Source organism: Cheilinus undulatus, linkage group 12 (assembly GCF_018320785.1).
Source record: "Cheilinus undulatus linkage group 12, ASM1832078v1, whole genome shotgun sequence".
Classification (NCBI taxonomy): Eukaryota; Metazoa; Chordata; class Actinopteri; order Labriformes; family Labridae; genus Cheilinus; species Cheilinus undulatus.
In genome coordinates this window covers 44,890,790-44,906,585 of record NC_054876.1, presented here as the reverse complement: position 1 = coordinate 44,906,585, position 15,796 = coordinate 44,890,790, and the positions used below count along the sequence as shown (strand labels likewise).

General features: G+C 40.4%; 1 protein-coding gene across 1 annotated transcript; it reads left to right on the top strand.

Annotated features, from left to right (window-relative positions):
• Window positions 1-478: 478 nt before the first annotated feature.
• On the top strand, window positions 479-13,735 carry LOC121519204 (rho GTPase-activating protein 24-like). The gene is made up of 9 exons (XM_041802040.1): window positions 479-965; window positions 2,039-2,152; window positions 2,280-2,487; window positions 2,578-2,710; window positions 5,347-5,420; window positions 6,296-6,417; window positions 6,714-6,948; window positions 9,187-10,101; window positions 12,599-13,735. Exons 1-9 carry the CDS (start codon window positions 914-916, stop codon window positions 12,834-12,836), a joined length of 2,091 nt encoding a protein of 696 aa, XP_041657974.1. The 5' UTR covers window positions 479-913; the 3' UTR covers window positions 12,837-13,735.
• Window positions 13,736-15,796: the final 2,061 nt, after the last annotated feature.

Sequence of the window (15,796 nt, the reverse complement as noted above, 5' to 3'; positions counted from 1 at the left end):
TTTGAAACACTCTGCATCAACCATGAACCCTTATTAGGATATTTGCTCCATGAGGAACCACTCCTGAAGATGCAATCCTGCAAATATCTCCCTAAAATCCTCCGAATTCAGAGCAAAACTCTCTCCTGGAAGATGTGTTTCCTTAAAGTCTTTCCAACATGTTCACAACACTGAAGCCTTGAAACACTATGCAAAAATGTTGTTTTTTGGTCTTATATATTGGGAGTGATCCCCTCTTTAAGGATTTATATCCATAGGTTAACTTGTCATAAGTGTTGTGCAGTTTTTTTGGTCAAAATTCAAAAGTTTCTCTTCTTTTGAAGGTGTAAATGAGCAGAAAAAGTCTCCAAATCTCCTCCTGTAATATTCAAATAGTCAGATTTCATCATATGGTTACATTTCCTGCAGGATTTATTTTCCTTGATAAACACCTGCAATTATATGTCTTTTTTCCATTATGGGTTTTAAATAGCTGAAATCTACTTCCAGATGAGACAAATCACCTAAGTGGAGTTTCTTTAGTTTGCTACAACAATTTTCAAGAGGTAACATCCTGCAGAACTCAACAATTTTACCCAGGACATCTCTTAAATATACCTACCAAAGATGAAAATGCATCCCTTTGAAGCCAAGCATCCAGGGGCCTGTGTTTAAGGGGTGTACTTGCAAAAAACACAACTTAATGAAGATCTTAACTCCACTGGAGCAGCTTTGTGTTATCTTCCAGGATGGATAAAAAAACAAGAGTTCTCTACATTTTGTCCAAGTTTGAGTAGCTTAAAGTAGGACTGAAGGAGGTGAGAAGGCTTATTTGTCTGTCCTTAAGTTGAACAATAACATCTCCTAACATTTTTTGATTTTTGCTGAGCATTGACAAACAATACGGCAGAATCTCGAGCAGGAGCGCTGCAGCATGGGCCTCAGCTGCTTCAAGTCCTGGAAACATGACAGTACAGGGCACAAAGGTGAGGCAAGCATACACTGCTACACTCAAACCATCAACATATTAGCCACTAATCCCTCCACTGTAAGGCTGAGTGTTTGGATGTGTTGCCCTTAACTGACATCTAATAAATGCTGACTCAGGCTTCTGTCTGAGGTGACATTGTGTGCACGTGTGTCCCTCGCGCACGCATGTTTGAGTTTGTGTGTCTTTGCTTATGACTTTGACGAGAGGCGACAGCAGTGCATGATGGGATGTGAAGGAGAGAGTTAACGAGACAGTGCAGGGATAGGGGTTAAAAAAGAGTGAGAGTTGGTGGATTTAAGGGTTGATGCCAGCTGGTTGTGGCGGTTTATCAATTAAAATGGATAACCTGATTAATGGGTAGGTTTTACAGTGTTTTTATGACATTGACATCAATCTATGAAATCCAAATGTTCCTGAATGACCAATATTTACATTAGCAAAATAAGAGATGCACCGATTGAGAAAGCCAGGGCTGATACCAATGTTTAAGATGACAATGATACTGACGTACAGGACATTTTTTCATGCTTGACCACAAAAACAGATCAGAATTTGTCTTTGATTTTCAGTCACATGACTCACTTGCATGCCAAGGTAACTTTCAGCCCCATCATTCATTGTTCGTGCAGTGTACGAGGACGTGATGGTCAATCATGGCCCCAATGGCTGCCTGTGATTGGTTGGATGAGTTTCTACCATTTCATTTTGTATGACTGCACACAGAGGGAGCAGAACCCCGAGCAGAACAACAGAACTGGGGCATTTTTTAGGGATGCACAACATTTGACTTTGGTCAATATTTACAGTTAAACTTAACACCCTAAGCACAGAATTTAAAGTTTGAGTATTAACAAATCTAGTAGTCTAGTAGAGGTTTGGAGTTTGGGGACTATCTCTGCTTCTGATGAATTGTTTTTCAAATTATCATTGCAATGATGCTATCCCAGTTAGACAGTATGACCAGCTGTGTTATAAGTAAACTTGAGCTAGATTATTCCATCATATTAATCAGTAGTGATGGACTTGCTTTCTAAGAGTTTCCTATAAACCTGGCATTTGTGTCTGAAGGTAACAGAGACGTGTTGGCCAGCCCAGGCTCGTACTTCTTCCTCTCAAACAGCGCCGGTCAGGGAGACGAGTGGCTGAAGAGCCTCAACAAGGGAGTCTGGATCCCTTTCACAGGTAGACCAATGGCACAGTGCAGTTTCCTTAACATAGGGCCCCTATGCTTGTTCATAGCACATAGTCTTAGACCGGTCGTCTAAAAGCTTTACAGAAACACTCTCAGACCTGCCTTCTTGTCTCTCAGGGGTCTTTGGTCAGCGCCTGGAGGAGACGGTGCTCTATGAGCGACGTTATGGCGTGCGTTTGGTTCCTTTGGTCGTGGAGCAGTGCGTGACCTTCATCAGGGACCGTGGCCTGCATGAGGTTGGTTTGTTTCGTCAGCCGGGGCAGGCCAGTTTGGTCAAAGAGCTGCAGGAGGCTTTTGATGCAGGAGAGAGACCGTCCTTCGACAGGTACGGCCACACTGGTGTCTTTCTCGATCACATGTTCTTCTGATGTGATTTTAAAACAGTTAGCTTGTTGTATGTGTTTTTTTCCTGCAGTAACACAGATGTCCACACGGTGGCATCACTGCTGAAGCTCTACCTCAGACAGCTGCCTGAGCCGCTGGTTCCTTACAGACGATACCAGGACTTCCTGGTCTGTGGTCAGAAGCTGCTGAATGATCGCCCACGGGTAACTACAACTTTAAAACAACTGACTGTATCAGAGTAGTTTCAGACCCACTGGAAACAGCACCTCTACTGACCTCTAGTGGTTTGACTCCATGTATATATTGTTGACTAAATTAAGGAGGGCTTCTGATCCTGCCACCGTTGTGCCTTTGTACATTAATCTTTATAGTCATTTTAATGCACAAGTCATGGAAAGATTGTCCAGTAGCACTACTGGTGGTCAAAAACATTACAGTATCCTGTAATCATGATGTAAAACTGTTAAAAATGGAGGCATTAGCAAATTAGCATGCACAATTGACAGAATATTCTGCCCTCTGTGAACGTTCAGGTTTGGTTTGGCAGATAGATAAACATTTCTTTGTGAAATGAGAGATTGTTTCTTCTTGGTCTGGCCGTTTATTAAGACCTCACACACAAAGGCACTTTCTTCAGTAAAACTGTAAAATAACAGAGAATATAATTTGTCACTATACAGACTAAAAACAACATTTTCACTTTTCACTGTAACCAAACTGTATTACACGTCTTAACATGATGCTCTGTAAAGCTAGCATACCAATGCAGTCATCTCACACAAAGTCAAAAAAGATCTGTTAGCTTAATGCTAACACATAATGAAAAATCCCATTTACGGGCTAACGAAAATTAGCATCGCGATCGCGGTAATTTTCTAACTATAAAATCAGAAACTTAAATCACACATTTTCAACATACAGCCTCATAAGTAGTCCAAAATAACCATACTTACAGGCATATGTTTCCAACACTCTTTAAAAGCGAACTTAAAACTGCTAGCTCAAGCCGACATTAGCTGACTCTGGTCTGCCACTTAGCTGCATAGACATAATATACGTAGACGCCTCATTGACTGTTTGCCCGCTGCCGCTATATGTCAACGTCTCCGCCATTTTGCCAGAGGCAAGACTGTTCCATAAACAAACGCAAATATAAAGGGGATGAAGGGTTTTCTGATTAAAAAAACACACGTTTACATTTAAGTGATGCTGAGTCGTTTGTATACAAAATGGTTTACAGGTTTATTTTTTGGTAATTAAATGATTCAAAATGACTCAGAGAGCCAAAAAATGTATATTATTCAAGTAGCCTATTAATACACTGCATGGTTAAGTTACTATACAGTATATATATAGATAGATAGATAGATAGATAGATAGATAGATAGATAGATGTATATGTATATCGTAAAATACCAAACCATGTGACTTTCGATGAGAACCATATAGAATCAACTCTCAACTCCCCCCTCCATTCCTGTTCTTCTCTGTGTTTGACTCATGGTTTGACTGTTTGAGCTCCGTAGCTCCGCCCCTCAGCTTACATACCTCCTCGCGGATGAGAATGTCCGCTGAATTGAATCCTGATGGTGGCAAAGCGCTCATGGAGTGATTTTGCTCTGCAAACACTTCATCTCATCATGAACAAATTCTACACAGGACCAAACACCGCCGTAATTCTGCCATTCAACCAACTTCTCACTGAGCTGAGATACGGAAGCTACAGCGGCCAATAGGAACGCTCTCTCTGACCTGAGCCTGATTGGCTGCGAGTACTAGCCTCCTCATTGGCTGGGGCACCCCCTTCCCTTGCTGGTTTTCTCAAGTGAGATAGCAGTGCCATGGCCCCATTGCAGTGAAAAATTATTTAGCCTTTGGTCTTATATCATCTACCTTTTACCTTTTAACTTGCTCACCAGTATAAGCTTTGTGTTTGTTTAGTTCTTTACCAGTATTTAAAGTGTTTAGAGAGTGTTGAGTTGACAGAAGAAGACAAAAGTATAACTATGGTACTGTAGTCTTGTCTTAAAAATGTAAAGGGAATATTCATACTGGTGTAAATAGTTTGATTAAATTTACCATATTTTTCCATTTTTTTGCAAGGTAAGATTTTTGTGAAAAAGGAATTAACGCCTGTCTCAAATAGCCGCCTGGTCTGCTCAGTGATTGAAACAAATGCCCAGGCTATTATTTGGTATTTTATGGTATATATATATATATAATAATCTCTATCTATACACTTACATTGTTTATATGGATACTTTCTTCTTTGTCTATGATACGTTTTACATCAAATCTTATTTTACTGACAGCAATTGAGTCATCCTTCTCTAAAATAACCGTTAGGCAAAACGTTGTTAAAAAGCTAGCTTAACCATGGATATTAATCTACTTAACAACAATGTTAGGGAAACTGGCTCTACACGTGTTGTTATTCCAGCCTAATATGATGAAAAATCTGTTTAACTTACCCATGAAATTATTCCACGCTAACTTGTCTCTTCTGTGCCTCTATTAGTGCAGACCCTCGTAGCACAGGAGTGAGGCATCTTGCCCTGGAATGCCTCTGGTAAAATGGCGGCGGCGTTGACTTACAGCCCACTGGCCAATGCGGCGTCTACGTATATATTATGTCTATGCTCCTGCTTCTTTCTAAACTGAACTACGGTAGCCGTGAAAGGCCAAGAAAGTCAAACCATAAAGGCACAGCTTAAATATATACAGAACTGTTATGATGACATTAAATGCCCTCAGAGGGCAGCACACAAAACATGGAACTGAAACTTTCCTTTCTTCTTATCTTGTGATTTTTGTCTCACTTTTCTTTTTCCTCTCTCAGGGTTTAGGAGAGTTGAGGAGTCTTCTTCATGAGTTACCAGTCGCAAACTTCAATTTACTCAACTTTATCTGCCAGTAAGAATCTTCCTAACTGTTTTTAGACCCAGAGCTTCACTAAAGTTCTCTAGTTCTTTGAGTTTTTATGTGCAAAAGAAAGAAGATCAAAATGAGACGCATGCACATGCAACATGCACAACAAGGGATAAGAGAAACCCCTAAGGCAGGGGTTCTCAGCCTTTTCAGTCCGCGACCCCCAAAATAAAGGTGCCAGAGACAGGAGACCCCCACTGTACCTGAAGGTGGTTGAACACAACCATATACAATTAAAAATAGTCATGTGCAGACAAGGTCATCCTTAAACGGGGGGCAAATCGGAAAGCTTTCTGGTGCCCACCCAAACTGGGGGCCCATGAAGGTCAACAAATCCATGGACCATTAAAATTAAGCTGTGGTATCCATATTTCATATTTAACCTGAAAAAACACTCTTCTTAAAGAAACAAACCTTTTTTTTAATCATTTGTGTAGTAAAAAACATTCTTAAAAATATAAATCCCTTTTGTTAAAAGAAGGATTAAAATGGTTTTAGAAATGCTAAAATGAGTTAATAATGGCAAAAAATGGTGTAAAAGGTGATGAAGTTGGATTTTAAAAGTAGCAGAAATAAATGGGTTGGAAGTGGCAAAACTTTGACAAAAATGGCAAAAATGGATTAAAAGTGCAAAAAGAGCCTTTAAACTTATCATTTAGACTTTTTAAATCTCCAAATCATCCTATCATCAGTGCTTAGTTTTTTTTTTCCATGATTCATTACTGTTGACCCTGTTAGGCCCTCAGGTTAGACCTGAATTCCGAATCTGGCCCCTGCTGTGATTGAGTTTGACACCCCTGATATAGATAATGATCCAGAAATGTTAAGTGCATAAATGTTCCTCTTTTGTGTGCGGACAGGTTTCTAAACGACGTCCAGAGTTACTCCAGCAGCAATAAGATGAGCAGCCAGAACCTGGCCACTGTGTTCGGGCCAAATATCCTCAGAGCCAAAGCAGAAGACCCTCAAAGCATCATGGGAGGTAGACATTTATAGTGGCATAGGAATTCTGATCAGTTTTCCAAATTCTGGTCTGTTTCACTTAAAGGTGAGGGGTAATCTTGGATGTCTGTATCTTTTGCACCCTGAATGAGCTGCAGATTTTTTTCTCTGTAATGTTTGGGACACTGTTACTAGCTGTGGTGTTAGCCACTTCATTGCAGACTTCACAATACAGTATGTCTCCTAAGTTGCATGGTAAACTCTCGCATTAACATCCACCAAGATGACTCCCCCCCGTCAGGCATCTTCTAAGATCTGTCTCTGTCTGTGCTGTAGGTGCAGCCCTGGTCCAGGTCCTGATGTTGGAGCTCATCAGAGAGCACGAGTCTCTCTTTGCTAGAGTCCCTCCAGCCGTCTCCGCTCGTAGACCTGCAGGTTCCAGCGCCTCACCAGGTGCTCTTAGACAACCCCATCTCCACCCACCATCCTGCCACCGCCAGCTGTCTCTGCCGCTGATCACTGAGCGCTCCAGAGAGGCGGGGCAGACGGCTACAGATGGACTAAACCCGAGGTAAGAAAACCAAAACAACCATACTAACAACATCTCAGAGAATCACTATCTAGCCATCATCACTCTGGATATGTTCTTGAGTATAAATCAAGGCACTATTCATTGGAGAGGAGCTTCAGTGAGTAACTATACCGAAGCCATAAGAGGAAATGCACGATCATAACCAGTCGTTTTTGTTTCTTTTTAGAAGATTGTTATTAATGTTTTTCATCAGAAATTGTCTGAAACTTACTCTATTCAAAGGGAAAAACAGTGCTATTGTGAGACTCATTAATAGAACCAAGCAGGTCCTAAAGATAAAGCCCCAATTCCAAAAAAGTTGCACTGTGCAAAATGCAAATAAAGCCAGAATGCAATAATTTTCAAGTTTTATAAACCCATATCTTATTCATAATAGAACATAAACACCAATCAAATGTTGAGAGAGATTTTATCATTTCATGAAAAATATTTTCTCATTTTAAATTTCATGACAGCAATACATCTCAAAAAAGTAGGGACAGGGCCTTGTTTACCATGTGTAGCATCCCCTCTTCTTTAACAACATTCTGTGAACGTCTCGGAAGTGAGGAGACCAGTTGATGGAGTTTTGGAGAGGAATGCTGTCCCATTCTTGTGTGATGTAGGATTCTAGCTGCTCAACAGTCCTGGGTGTTTGCTGGAATTTTCTTTTGCTGATGCTTCAAATGTGTTCTATTGGTGAAAGGTCTGGACTGGTAGACCAGTTCAGGACCCGGACTCTCTCCTGTGAAGCCATAATGATGTGATGGAGATCAAGCTGGATGCTCCTTCTCCTCTTTAGTCCACAGGACACAGCGTCTGTGGTTACATCTGACCACAGAACAGTTTTCCACATTTCCTCAGTCCATGTTAAATGAGCTTTGGCCCAGAGAATACGGTTTTGTTTCTGGATACTGTTCACATATGGCTACTTCTCTCCATGATCCAAGTTTAACTGTCATGTGTGGATGGCACGGCCAACTGTGCTGCCAGACAATGATTTCTGGAGGTGTTTCTGAGCCCGTACAGTGATTTCTAGTGCAGGATTCTATATTTTGACCTCAGAACAGTTTTCCAATTTTTCTTAGTCCTCAGATTCTCTGAATCTTTTGATGATATTATGAACTGTAGATGGTAGGATTTTCAACATCTTTGCAATTTTACTTTTTCTGAAATTGTTTCCCAATATTTAGTTGCAGTTTTTAGACTCACTTTTTCCACAGAATAGTGAACCTCTGCCCATCTTTATTTCTGAGAGACTCTGCATCTCTAAAATGCTCCTTTTATACCCAATCATCTCACTGACCTGTTGCCAATTAGCCTAATCAGTTGCAAACTGTACCTCCATCTGTGTTTCACTGGTACCACTTACTTTCCTGGCCTTTTGCTGACCCAGCTTGCTTTCTGTTTTTTTTTCTTTTTTTGTTTACATTTTAAACAGTACCCAAACTTTTTTGGAATCAGGGCTGTACAGTGCTTAACACATTTATTGGACCACCACCCAAAGTAAGGTTTATGCCACCGCTGCCCTAAATTAACAGCATTGGTAATTACCAAAATCATTTTTTTATGTTTCTGCAATGGTTAATACACCAATATGTAGAAGCTCTTTAACCCAAATGATATTTTTAATGCTAGAATGTTATGCTTGATTAATTTCTGACTTCTCAGAGAAGCCCAGTGAGCCAACTCAAATTTGGGTGAATTCAATTTGAAATCCCTCATTCCTGTTCAAAATGGTAAAATGTGGAGAGCTCACTGAAATGAAGGAGTCTGCATTAAAGCACTTCATGATGCTGGATGGTCTCTGAGACAAATATGACAGGTGGTCTAATGAATTTGTTAAGTACTGTATATGGATGCACATCTTTTCAAATACTGAAGAGATTTTGTTGAGGTTTGTTGGCAGAAACACACTAAAGATTTTACCGTGTTATTGTGGTTTTCCAGACCTGGATTCCTCTTTTCATTGTTTTATTCTTTACTCATCCTAGGTCTACATCACCCACCTGTGGTTTCGCTATTTCTTTGTGGGACTCAAACTATGCTTGGATGACTCTTATCCAGTGGAAAGTCTTCTCCTGCATGGCCTCCTGAACCTAACAGCTTTTCTTACTAAGGTCATCCCATCTCTAACACAATCCATCTTCAGTTACTAACTCATGTCACAATAGTGTGGTCTGTCTTTTGTTCAAATGTTTCTTAGATATCCAACCTTCCTTTCCCTGATTTCTCCAGCTGTGCCTATCTGTCTGCTGCCAAGTCAGACTTACCTTTTAGTCAGAAGAGACTCCTGGGCCATCGCTACACTTCCTCCCACCCAGAGAACTGCTTCTACCCCCTACCCTCCTCTAGTCAGTCCCATCAGCCCCACTCAGACTTAAATTATCACCATGACAATGCCGTCCAAGGACCGTCACTCACAAATACTCAGATATTCTCGGCCATCATCCAGGTCCAAGACCCCCAGCCCAAATCTGTCGTCATTGGGCTGGCAAAGGCCTGGTGGGTTCCAGGAGAATCCGATGTTTTCTGGAGCTCTGGAGCTGCAGAGGAGACTGCAGTTCCAGAAACAGCCAGCGGTGGCAGCAGTGAGGCTCAGGACGACAGCACCCTCTCTGCCTACGATAACCTGGATGGATCGTGTGAGCGTGAGGCCATGGCGGAGGTCACAGGAGGGAATTTTGAAACCGACAATCCGGACACTTGTGGAGAGGTGGCTGAGCTAGAGGAGGCATGGCAGACTAAAGACTCCTCCTCTTCATGGTCGTCCTGTGAGGTCCTACCATTGGACGAGAGCAGGGATGAAGCAGACACAGTCAGTCCTGATGTGTCACCAAAGAGACCTCAGATTATCCCCTCAGGTCAGATCTTAGAGGAGGAAAACAACCAGAGAGATGACGACGGGGACAAAAGCAGAGACTCTGATGAAGATGACGATGAGGACGATGTCAGCCACCCTAACTCTCCAGCCTCTTGTCCGTTACTCAGCCCTGTGAGTACAGGAAGTTCAGAGGTTTTCCTTCCCTCCAGTCCTCCAGATATCCAGGAGCCTGAGGCTCAGTCAGAGCCCAGAGACGCTCACTGTCTGCTGGCTGAGCTGCAGCGACAGATGGCCCGGCAGAAGGCCGAGTACCAGGCCAGGATCCAGAGGTAAGAGTCCAGCACCAGTAAAGATGACTATCATGATAACTCATCTGTGGTTAATGATGAAGAATTTCTTACCCTTCATTTCTCAAACAGCAGCATTACTGACTCAAATACAACAGGAATGTATTTTTAATTTATTTGGCCAAGTTTAAAACATTCTGTTCAAATTTTATGAAACATTTGGATGGAAATCCTGTTATAGCTAAACCCTGTCATAGATAACCGCTGTCATAGATAAAACCTACCATAGATAAACCCTGTCATAGATAAATCCTGTCATAGATAAACCCTGTCATAGATAAATCCTGTCATAGATAAATCCTGTCATAGATAAACCCTGTCAAAGATAAATCCTGTCATAGATAAAACCTACCATAGATAAACCCTGTCATAGATAAATCCTGTCATAGATAAACCCTGTCATAGATATACCCTACCATAGATAAACCCTGTCATAGATATACCCTACCATAGATAAACCCTGTCATAGATAAACCCTGTCATAGATATACCCTACCATAGATAAACCCTGTCATAGATAAATCCTGTCATAGATAAAACCTACCATAGATAAACCCTGTCATAGATAAATCCTGTCATAGATAAATCCTGTCATAGATAAATCCTGTCATAGATAAATCCTGTCATAGATAAACCCTGTCATAGATAAACCCTGTCATAGATAAACCCTGTCATAGATAAACCCTGTCATAGATAAATCCTGTCATAGATATACCCTGTCATAGATAAATCCTGTCATAGATAAACCCTGTCATAGATAAACCCTGTCATAGATAAATCCTGTCATAGATATACCCTACCATAGATAAACCCTGTCATAGATATACCCTACCATAGATAAACCCTGTCATAGATAAACCCTGTCATAGATATACCCTACCATAGATAAACCCTGTCATAGATAAACCCTGTCATAGATGTACCCTACCATAGATAAACCCTGTCATAGATAAACCCTGTCATAGATAAACCCTGTCATAGATATACCCTACCATAGATAAACCCTGTCATAGATGTACCCTACCATAGATAAACCCTGTCATAGATATACCCTACCATAGATAAACCCTACCATAGATAAACCCTGTCATAGATAAACCCTGTCATAGATAAACCCTGTCATAGATATACCCTACCATAGATAAACCCTGTCATAGATAAACCCTGTCATAGATATACCCTACCATAGATAAACCCTACCATAGATAAACCCTGTCATAGATAAACCCTGTCATAGATATACCCTACCATAGATAAACCCTGTCATAGATGTACCCTACCATAGATAAACCCTGTCATAGATATACCCTACCATAGATAAACCCTACCATAGATAAACCCTGTCATAGATAAACCCTGTCATAGATAAACCCTGTCATAGATATACCCTACCATAGATAAACCCTGTCATAGATAAACCCTGTCATAGATATACCCTACCATAGATAAACCCTACCATAGATAAACCCTGTCATAGATAAACCCTGTTTTAGATAAACCCTGCCATAGATAAACCCTGTCATAGATAAACCCTGTCATAGTCACTGTTTACACATTTTCTACTACATATTTGGTACTTTTTGACCATTTTTGCCACCTTTAACTGATTTTTTGCCACTATTTACCCAGTTTTTGCCACCTGTAACTAATTTTTTGTCACTTTAACTTTTCACCACTTAGATTGTGGCTCTTGCAAAGGTATCTTTCGACAGTTTGGCTCTAACTGTTGAGCAGGGTTGAGTAACGTAATCTGACAGGTTAGATGGATTTGGTTCACACATCCACCTGCAAACCTTCCTTAGATTACATTTGGGAAAGGGCAGAGCCTTTGAAAAAAACTCTGAGGGTGATTGGATGAACATTCTGTCTGTCACATCTTTACGGGCCAATCAGAGCAACAAAACATTTGACATCGTAGCTGTGACCGAGGTGTAAACTCTATAAAGAGCTGCATAACATGAACCATGGCGACTGAGGACATGTCAGTACTCGACTTTTGTCGTTTTTGAAAAGAAAACAACTCACTGCTGTTCTTTGTTCTTCTTTTAATGAAGAAAGGTCGTCAAGTTCTGATAAAACTGACGCTTTAGCATAATTGCACTGGCCTCTTGTTGCTGCTTGCTTACGTCACGACTTCGCCACGCCCAAAAGTACTGCCCTATGATGCTGATTGGTCCTGTCACTTTCTAACCGGGCCCAAACGGTTCAGACGGCAGCTTTGCAAGATGGATTCGCCAGTGAGAAACACAGAAACGGGTGAATCCATCTGCTTTGCAAGGTTATGAGTAATGCTGACCTAGACTATTTTGAACTGAGGCCACAAAGTAATCAGCTGATGTATGATGGATGTTCTTGCATTGAGAAGGCTGATGCCATAAACATGGTCTATGAACACAGGTTTTGCATGTCCAATCATCATAATTTTTTTTATGAAACCTTGTACGTGGACTACATTTTATGGTGCATGTGCTTGCTGCAGGTTGGAGCGCTGTAATGACGTCCTGGAGCGGCAGGTGGCAGTCCTGCGGGTCAGCCTGGAGCAGCAGAAACGCAGCCAAAGCGTCGCTGAGATCAAGATCCGCAACATGGAGCGAGCTAAAGCTGACGCGGACCTCCGAAACACCACGCTGCAGAGAGAGATGGAGCTGTTCTTCCAAATGTATGGAGAGTTCAGGAGAGGAGGAGACGATGGAGGGAGAGGAGGAGGGAGTCTCTGAAGACAGACAGAAAAGATAGATGGAACTTAGAGAAGTCACGAGACAATCGGGGAGGAATGGAAGTTTGTTGCACAGAGAGAGTGATGGTAAAAGGTTGAGACAGAGGAGGTCAAAAGAGACTTTCTGGATGGCAAAAAATGCAAGATTATCAAAAGAAAAATATGTAGATTTAAATCAGTCTGCAAGAGGAGGGCAAAAAAGGATGCTTCAAGCTTATTTAACCAAGTTTTAAACATCTAAACTTCCCCAGTTGTTGGAATTTTGAACCGGTCAGCCAGATAAAGTCCTGGATATCGATCCAGCTTTTTGAAACCAGACTGTGTCTTCCCAAAAAGATTGATAAAAGATGGAAGTTTTAATTGTTACAATCATTTCTGGATGCTCTCACCCTTACTCCCATGCAATGAATGTCCAAACATTCCCATTTGTGGGGCTGTTATATCGGAAAACAGGATCAAGTCATAGACAACCATTGTGCTTAATGGTGGCTAAAAGATTTACAAATCTGAGGTCAGTTTAAAAACCTTGATTTCTGCTGCATCTCTGCTTCATCTTCTCTTGATACTCAGACTGTCCAGGATTTACCTCCAACACTAAACCCTTCAGAAGACACCTAACATATCCCAACAATCATGGGTTGAAATTACTCATTTTCACATCTCTGCAGAAACATCTGTGGATTAATAGAATGGTCAAGAAGAGTCTTAAAATGTCTCTTAGAAGTAAACAAACATTTTGCAGGCCAAAGCATGGATCACCCTCTCAAAAAAGGATCTAAAGTTGCATCCAGGGCTGGAAAATCACCACCAAAGTTACGTTGCCTGTATTCAGCCTTTTGGGATGTTTACAGAAGTTTTTATCATCTTCTGTATTTGGAGCGGACAACTTTAGAGCTTGAACACTAAGGCAGTGGTTCTCAACCTTTTGACCCCCAAAATAAAGGTGCCAGAGACCGGGGATCCCCGCTGTACCTGAAGGTGGTTGACCAGCCAGGAACATTCAAGAATAGTCATGTGCAGACAAGGCTGCACATAAGGAGGGATAAAGGGGGAGATTTCTGGGACCCAGCCAAAATGGGGACCCATGGAGGTCAGTAAAACCATGGTCCATTGTAAAGTTAAGCTGTGATATGGATATTTTATATTTGACCTGAATAATAACCACTCTTCTTAAAGAAACAAATTTCTTATTGAAATCATTTGTGTAGTAAAAAGCATTCTTAAAAATGTAAATCCCTTTTGTTAAAAGAAGAATTAAAATGGTTTAAAAATTGCTAAAATGGGTTAATAATGGCAAAAAAATGGTGGACAGTAGTGAAGTTGGATTTTAAAAGTAGCAGAAATAAATGGTTTGGAAGTGGCAAAAATCAGATAAAAATGGCAAAAGTGGGTTAAAGTGGCAAAAATGGGCATAAATAGTGGTAAAAATGAGTTAAAATGTGGCTGAAATGGCTTTAAATTAGCAAAAAGTTCAAATTTTGTGGAAATTTTGTGAAATGGAAAGAAAAATTGATATAAACTGGCAAAAAAAGGTTAACTGAGAAAGAAAAATAGGCAGATATTGGCAGAAATTCAATCAAACAAGCAAAAATAGGCATATAAAATGGTGAAATATGGTTAAAATGGGGAAAAACTGGGTGTAAAAAGTGGTAAAAAGGGGTTAATAGTATCAATAATGGGTCAACAGAGGCAACGTTAAGCTTAAGTGGCAAGAATTGGTTTAGAAGTGGCAAAAACAGGCAGAAAATAAGAAGTGAATAGAGTTTAAAACTGACAAAAATAGGCGTTAAATGGTAAAATGTGTTAAAATTAGTGGGAAAAAAGTATGAAAAGGGGTAAAAAAAAAACTGACAAAATTGGTGTAAAGTGGTAACTATAATTTAAAAAATTTTCTTAGTTTTTTTTAGGGCAACTGGAGACCCCCTCTTAGTGTCTTGTGACCCCCATGGGGGTCCCCACCCCAAGGTTGAGAACCACTGCCTGAAGGTGGTTGAACAGCCAGGAACAGTCAAAAATAGTTGTGTCCAGACAAGGCTGTCCATAAGGGGGAAAAGGGGGATGTTTCTGGGATCCAGCCAAACTGGGGCCCCATGGAGGTCAGCAAAAACATATTTTATTTTTGACCTGAATAATAACCACTCTTATCAGAGAAACAGACATCTTTATTTATTCATTTAGCCTTCTATAGATGATTTTTTTTTAAATAAAAACATAATTTAAATGGGTTAAAAATAGCTAAAATTGGTTAATAATGGAAAAATGGTGAAAAAGTGGTGAAATTGGACTTTTAAAAAACATAAGTGGTTTAAAAGTGTCAAAAATTTGATAAAAGTGGCAAAAACTAACCAAAAATGGGTTAAAGTGGCAAAAATGGGCACAATAAGTGGTAAAAAGGGATTAATAAGTGGCTGAAATGGCTTTAAAGTAAAAAAAAAATTGGTGGAAATTAGGTGGAATGGGGTAAAAATTGATATAAACTGGCAAAAATGGGTTAACTGGTTAAAATGGGTAAAAAGGGGTTGATAGAGGCAATGATAGGCAGAAAGTGGCAAGAATTGGTTTAGAAGTGACAAAAACAGGCAGAAATGGTGATGGAAAGGGTTTGAAATGGACAAAATTGGATTTTAAGTGGCAAAATTGGTGTTAAAAAGTGATGATAAGGGGTTAACATTTGGTAAAATTAGTGTAAAGTGGCAACAATGTTATCTAAAAAATATTCATCGTTTTTATAAGTCATCTGGTGACCCCCTCTCAGTGTCCCCCCAAAGGGGTCCTGACCCCAAGGTTGAGAACCACTGCACTGAGGAACATTTAGGTGAGTTTTCTCTTTATCGTGACCTGACTCAAACTAAATTGTGGAATCATCTTTTCCATGTTTATTTACCTCAGAGTGAACTGGATTCACCAAGCGACCAATCAGTATCAAGAAGAAACTTCATGTTTTGAAGACTTGACTGTCCA